The sequence below is a fragment of the Vigna angularis genome, chromosome 2 (genome assembly GCF_016808095.1).
Source record: "Vigna angularis cultivar LongXiaoDou No.4 chromosome 2, ASM1680809v1, whole genome shotgun sequence".
NCBI classification, from domain to species: Eukaryota; Viridiplantae; Streptophyta; class Magnoliopsida; order Fabales; family Fabaceae; genus Vigna; species Vigna angularis.
In genome coordinates, this window is record NC_068971.1 from 14,514,618 (window position 1) to 14,521,570 (window position 6,953).

The 6,953-nt window shown below is 37.8% G+C and overlaps 1 protein-coding gene across 2 annotated transcripts; it reads left to right on the top strand.

Moving 5' to 3' along the window:
* Positions 1-308: 308 nt before the first annotated feature.
* LOC108328018 (uncharacterized) lies at positions 309-2,402 on the top strand. Of its 2 annotated transcripts, XM_017561785.2 has the most exons (4): positions 309-527; positions 1,629-1,829; positions 1,912-1,970; positions 2,145-2,402. In XM_017561785.2, exons 1-3 carry the CDS (start codon positions 417-419, stop codon positions 1,963-1,965), a joined length of 366 nt encoding a protein of 121 aa, XP_017417274.1. In that variant the 5' UTR covers positions 309-416; the 3' UTR covers positions 1,966-1,970; positions 2,145-2,402. The 2 variants fall into 2 exon arrangements, with proteins under 2 accessions (XP_017417274.1, XP_017417275.1); XM_017561786.2 differs by lacking the exon at positions 1,912-1,970 and having other exon boundaries at positions 324-527.
* Positions 2,403-6,953: the final 4,551 nt, after the last annotated feature.

Genomic DNA, 6,953 nt, shown 5'->3' on the forward strand with positions numbered 1-6,953 from the left:
TGTAGTCAATGCTTAACGCAAAAATTATCAACAAACATAAAATTAATAAATAATCACTCTATTAATTATATATATTTTAGAAAATTGAAAGTGAAAGATGAAAAGGTGGGAAGTGCAGGCTCAACACCCATTTTTTTGTTTTTTCAGATTGAGTTAGCCCAATTGAAATGGACTCTTTGAACAGTCCATGAAACTTGTTCATTTGGACATTCATATCCTCTTTCTCGTTTAAATAACCAAAGTAACAGAGAGGTGTAGTAAGAAGAAAAGGTTGATTCAGGATAAGGGTATTGTGGGGATTGTGAAGTATTGGGAGCAGATAAAACGAAGTAGAGTAACAAAGATAGAGATTTTACCTTTCAGTTTCACTTCACATCAGTGGCAGAAGAACAGAGCAAGAGCTGCAGAGTGAAACGATGCCGTGCCTCAACCTCTCCACCAACGTCAACCTCGACGGCGTCGATACCTCTTCCATTCTCTCCGAGGCCACCTCAACCGTCGCAAGGATCATTGGCAAACCCGAAGCCGTACGCTAACTTCCTCACTCTCCATTTAACGCTTCTGTCATGTCGTTTTACGCGTGCTTTCGGTTTTTGAAAATCCCTTTTCTGGGTTTTCGTTTTTACGCTTCGATTTATTTCTCAGTGCAGTATTTCAATTCAATTTATTTTTTATGCAACTATATTATATATATATATATATATATATATATATATATATATATATATATATATATATATATATATATATATATATATATATATATGTGCAAATTGCTTGTTAGTTCAGAAACGCTCCCCTTTTCTTTTGTCGTTTCCATGTCTAGGGTTCTTCTTCTTATTGTTATTTGAATATAAAGTCATGGTTTTTGTTACGAGACCGGGGTTTGATTTTGGGTTGAGACTTCAACTTTACTCTCGCCGTGTTTGTAATACGTAATGTGCAAAATTAATATGCTGGATGGAATTTTTGTTTCTACGAATGAGATGGAAATGAAAAAGGATAGAAACGCTTGCTTTTTCTTAGCATATTTTGATACTTGATCGCCATATTCATGTTTTGTAGTTCTCTGTTTTGTTTTGTTTTTAACATTTTGATTGCTCGGTGTAGTTTCTTTTCTATTAAATTGAGTTGGTGGTTCTAGTGTTGTATGATTGTAATTACAAAGTAGTAAATACCTCGTGCGTACTTAAAAATTGATAATAAGATGTTATGAGGCTAGTTTTTCTACATGAATTATATCTATATTGCGATTGTTTCTAATTTGGCTGTAGTTTGTAATTTGTCAAGTTAAGCTTCTTAGTTCTATGTTGAACATATTCAGCAACATCGAGTGACACACCCTTTAGGATTAATTTTTTGTCAATGGCAGCAATATAATCTGTTATATTTTGTGATTTCCATTCTGTATTTGATGGATGCTTTTTGGGAGATGTTGCTACGGTGGAGTGATAGTCAATAGATATGATATAACGTGGACCTTTTGTGGTTTGATGTATATTACGATCAAGTTTGATATTTCTATTTCTTCTACTGTATTCTTCTTGATTTGCTGTAAGATTTTTTTTCATTTTATTTATTTGGTTTGTCTTTGAACTTTTCGATTCTGTTTTACGTTTTTTTTTCAGTATGTGATGATTGTATTGAAAGGATCAGTACCTATATCTTTCGGTGGAAATGAGCAGCCAGCGGCTTATGGTGAATTGGTGTCCATTGGTGGTCTGAACCCTGATGTCAACAAGAAACTCAGTGCCGCCATTGCTACAATTCTTGAAACCAAATTGTCTGTTCCAAAGTCGCGATACTTCTTGAAGTTTTACGACACTAAGGCAAGTATCTACACTCGAGAGTTCTCCTCAAAATAAGGGCCTTACCTTGCATCCTCTTATTCCATTCTTCCTTTTTGTTTAGGCCCATCAGAGTCAAGAATATGCACAATGTTTGCATGCTTTACACCAGCACTAGGCCACGTAAATAAATCCTCACCATTCTAGATTTCATAGTAGCCTCTATAAGTTTGTGTATACTTGATAATCGAACTAAGTTTCTTTTTGATGCTAACTTCCAAAACTTTCTATGCCATTGAATAAATTAGTCACATATTCTTTGCTCAGAATGCTGATAGTGTTTTGTGTGTTCTGCAGGGTTCCAACCTTGGATGGAATGGATCTACATTCTGATTCCGAGTTATTGCGGTAAAGATGCCATGGATGTCTGATGAACACGTTATTCTGTTTCAGAACTTTTTTCTCTCTATATACAAGTACTTTGAATTTCATACAACCCCGTTGTTGACATGGTGTTATCGTATTATTTAATGATGTTATCTTCGACAAACATTATGTGCTGACCTTATGATGAGTGTCTTTTTAGAGGTTAAACTTGAAACTTTGAACTTTAAATGGCGCAATTAGGTTAATGTCTCCATAAATTTCAGAAAATTACACTGTGGTCTATTGTAAAATTAATGAGAAATTCTTGCTATTTTCAAAGGAGATTAGGAGTTGGAAATGCTACCCAAATATGATTGAAATTGTTATTTTTCAGTGAATTTTTATCAATAAAAACAAGGCTTAATAGTCTCTTTTGTCCTCAGTTTTGTTCGATTATGTTAATTTGGTCTCTGGTTTTAAAAAAGTGTCAACTTGGTCCTTACTTATTTAATTTTGCATTAAAATTGTTCTTTCCGTTAAATAGAAACAAACGGCGTTAAAGATGGATGATCGGGCAAAAGACGTGACATTTTTAAATTGTATGTGTGGTGACGCGTTTAGTATTTTTTTTAATTATAATTAATTTGCATTAATCTTTTTCTTTTAATTACTTTTAATTATAATTAATGTGACAATTAGCAATGGCCTTCCACTTTTTTGATCAAATCTTCTTCTTCCAAAAAGAGTGTTGCAGTTAGCAATGGATAATCGGCAACGGCGTCCTACTCCTCCATTGAATATTTGTCCCACTTGCTCTCTCTCTCACTTCCCCTTCTGCCCCGTTCCGCCTCCCACACCCTATCACCACCCCTACCCCCCAAACTCCTCTTTCTTATGCTCTCGCCAACCCAAATTTTCAAATGGCTGCGTTGCGATTTATCCATGATTGTTTTGGTTTGGTTCTCTTGCTTTGCAGGTCTAAGGAGGCATGATGTTGATGCGCGATGAGGATTCTCGCGGTGGGGATGGTTTCTACGTGATTAGAGTTCTACAACTTGGGGTTCTTTTCGATTGGGGTTTTGGATGACGTTGTGGTTCTTGTTCTTGTGCGTTAATGGAGGTGCGATTCAATGTAGTTGCTGGTCGACGTTGGTTGTGTTCTTGAGCATGTTTGAGGTGCTGCTGTCGACCTCAACAACATCAAATCCACCTTCTCCACCCATGTCGGCTACTACAATTCCACCGAGGGTTCATGCCGGTGCATACGAACCGGCTAGAATATCCGAGCTTGGATCGATTTTGATGGCCAGAATCTGCTGTTCAACGTAATGGTGGCGCCATTGGTAACTATGTGTCAACTGACATGTACGTTGGGTTTTCCGCTTCCAAAATGAACTAGATCGAGGCGTAGAGGGTTCTAGCATGGAGCTTCAGCGATCCAAGGCAAGCGATTTAGCCTGAATGCCGGGAAGCAGAGTAGAGAGCAGGAACGATTTTCTTGGATGCGAAAAGCACAACAGAGCAATGTGGGCGAGAATTTTGAGGCACGCGATAAGTCCATGTTTCTCGTCAACTAGTTCAGGTTCGGAGCAGCGGGAGGAGCTTCGGCAACGCTTGAAGGGAGGACAATGAGGGGAGATAGTGTTTTGTTCGAGTTGGACCCTAGAAGGTTCTAGAAGGATTGGACAGAGGCGAAGATGGAATCAGAGAGGGTGGAAGGGAGAGAGGTACATAGAGGAGAGGAGGGTTTAATGGAATGGATTAGGGTTTTGAATTAGGATTTTGAAGATTTGAGGTTTTGTTTGGTGGTTAAGGAAATGAATTCTTCCGCTGATGATTGCAGAGAAGAACGAAGTCTCTTCTCCATCGCACTTTCTCCACTCTGTTGAGGAAATGCCCTAATTTCCCACAAATCAAAATACTCTAAATCAATTTTTTCCCAATTAAAAAAATCATATCTTTAATATCCACCTCAACGTGTAATGACATGTTATCACTAAATATTGCCAGATTATCAGCCTATTTGCTTCTATTTAACGAAAGGAACAATTTTGACGCAAAAATTAATAAGAGAGGATCAATTTCAAACACTTTTAAAACGAGAGACTGAATTGACATTATTGAATAAAACTGGGACAAAATAGGCTATTAAATCTAAAAACTTATTAATATTTTTGAGAATATATATTTATTTTGAGTAAATGCCAGTGTTTATTAATACTTACTAGGATGAATATTTTAATCCCAATCTAAGGGTGGTGGCTGATAGCAGAAAAGATGATGCAGAGAAATTGGTAGCAGAAATGAGATAAGCAGAGAAGATGTAACAATGATTGTGAAAGAAATGTAATAGAGAAAAACTGTATTAACAAAGAGTTACAGAATGTTTATATATGTAACATACAACAATAATAGTAAAACAGTATTTAACTAACAAAACTGACAAAACATTAAAGCTTGAATTACAAAACTAATACACCTCCTTAATTCAAGCCTTTTAGTGTCACAACTCCAACCTCCTTTCTGAGATACTCAAACCTAGCAGTATCTAGAGCTTTTGTAAACAAATCTGCCAGCTGAATATCAGTTTTGCAATGCACCAGTTCAATCTTGCCTTTGTTAACCATATCACGTAAGAAGTGGTATTTAACTTCAATGTGTTTACTTCTCCCATGACTAACCGGATTCTTTGCCAAACTGATAGCTGAAGTGTTGTCCATCTTCAATTCTACAGATCTTCCTTTCTGAATTTGCAATTCCATCAGCAACTCATTCAACCACACCCCTTGACAAGCAGCAGCACAACCGACTATGTATTCTGCTTCACAACTGGATAGGGCGATGACAATTTGCTTCTTAGAACTCCATGATATGGGTGCCTTGTTCACAAAAAATATATTCCCAGATGTACTTTTTCTTTCAACCTGATCTCCACCAAAATCAGAATCAGTGTATCCAACTAAACTCAATTCTTCCTGCTTCATACCATAAGGAAATAGTATGCCATAATCTGAAGTCTTTTTGATATATCTGAGCATGCGCTTGGTTGCTGTCATGTGACTTTTCTTTGGCTTGCACATGAACCTACTAATCAAACCAACTCCGAACATTAAATCTGGCCTGCTGTTGCATAAAAAACGAAGAGATCCAACAAGTTGTCTATAATCAGTTTCATTTATGCCTTCTTCATCGTCATCTATGTTTAGTCTCACATTTACCTCGAGTGGACTTCTGGCTTCATTACAGCAGTTCATGTTGAATTTCTCCAACAAGTCCTTCACATATTTCTTTTGATGCATTATTAAGCCGGTGGATGTATGCATAAACTCCATCCCTAAGAAGTAGTTAAGCCTCCCGAGATCTATCATCTCAAACTCAGCTTTCATCATCTGCTTGAACTCATCAATTTTCTTCAAACTTGACCCAGTCACCAACAAATCATCCACATAGAGACAGACTATCATTTTCCCTCCGCTGTCACTATCTTTCAGATACAAACTATGTTCAACAACACACTTATTGAACCCTTGACTGATAAAGAATGCATCAATTCGTTTGTTCCATGCTCTGGGAGCTTGCCTCAACCCATATAGAGCCTTATGCAGTTTATACACTAAATGCTTCTTGTCTTCTTTGCTGAATCCTGGAGGTTGCTGGACATATACCTCCTCTTCCAAAGGACCATGTAAGAAAGCAGATTTGACATCAAGTGAGAATAATGTCCATTTTCTAGCACAAGCAATACTAATGACCAATCAAATTGTTTCTAACCTTGCCACAGGTGCATATACTTCTGTAAAGTCTATTCCTCGTCTCTGTAGGAATCCTCTTGCCACGAGTCTGGCTTTATGCTTTGATATTGTGCCATCTGGATTTAACTTTTTCTTGAAAACCCATTTCACTCCAATGCATTGTTTTCCAAGTGGCAACTTGACTAACTTCCACGTATTATTCTTCTCAATTGATTTAATTTCTTCAATCATGGCTTCCTTCCAAATAGGTTGCGCAAGAGCCTCATCTACATCCAGCGGTTCACTTCCAGCCATCAAAGCCAAGTGAATGATATCACCCTCTTCATCTACTCCTGCATCTGAGTACATCTCGTATTCAGAAAATCTGGAAGGTCTTGTCGTTTGCCTTCTTGGTCTTCCTGAGACTTCTGCAGAATCTTCATCTTCAATGCTGCTTTCAGAAATCCCTGTTGTATTAGTATCTACTCTATCCTACTTTGGTACATGCATCATAATTGCCGTTTTCTTCAGGCTTGATTGATTGGAGTTCCAATCCCAGCTTTCGTCTTCAAGAAAGATCACATCCCTGCTAATTGACATCTTTCTCTTTACAGGATCAAAGAACTTGTATGCACCGGTTGAATGATACCCAACAAACACCATACCCTCTCCTTTGTCTCCAAGCTTCGATCTCTTCTGATCTACAATGTGACAAAATGCCAAAGATCCAAAAACTTTAAAGTGTTTTACAGAGGGTCTCATACCTGTCCAAATTGCATGTGGAACCTTGCCTGGCAACCTTTTCGTCGGACACCTGTTGAGCACATAGACAGCCGTTGACACAGCTTCTCCCCACAACTCGCGTGGCACTGCCTTCTCTCTCAACATACACCTGGCCATATTCATTATGGTCCTGTTTCTTCTTTCTGCCAAACCATTGTGTTGAGGCGTATAAGGTGCGGTTACCTCGTGTTTTATTCCGTAACTCTGACAAAAAATCTCAAACTCAGATGAAGTGTATTCACCCCCACCGTCTGTTCTCAGAATTTTAATCTGTCTTCCTGTCTCT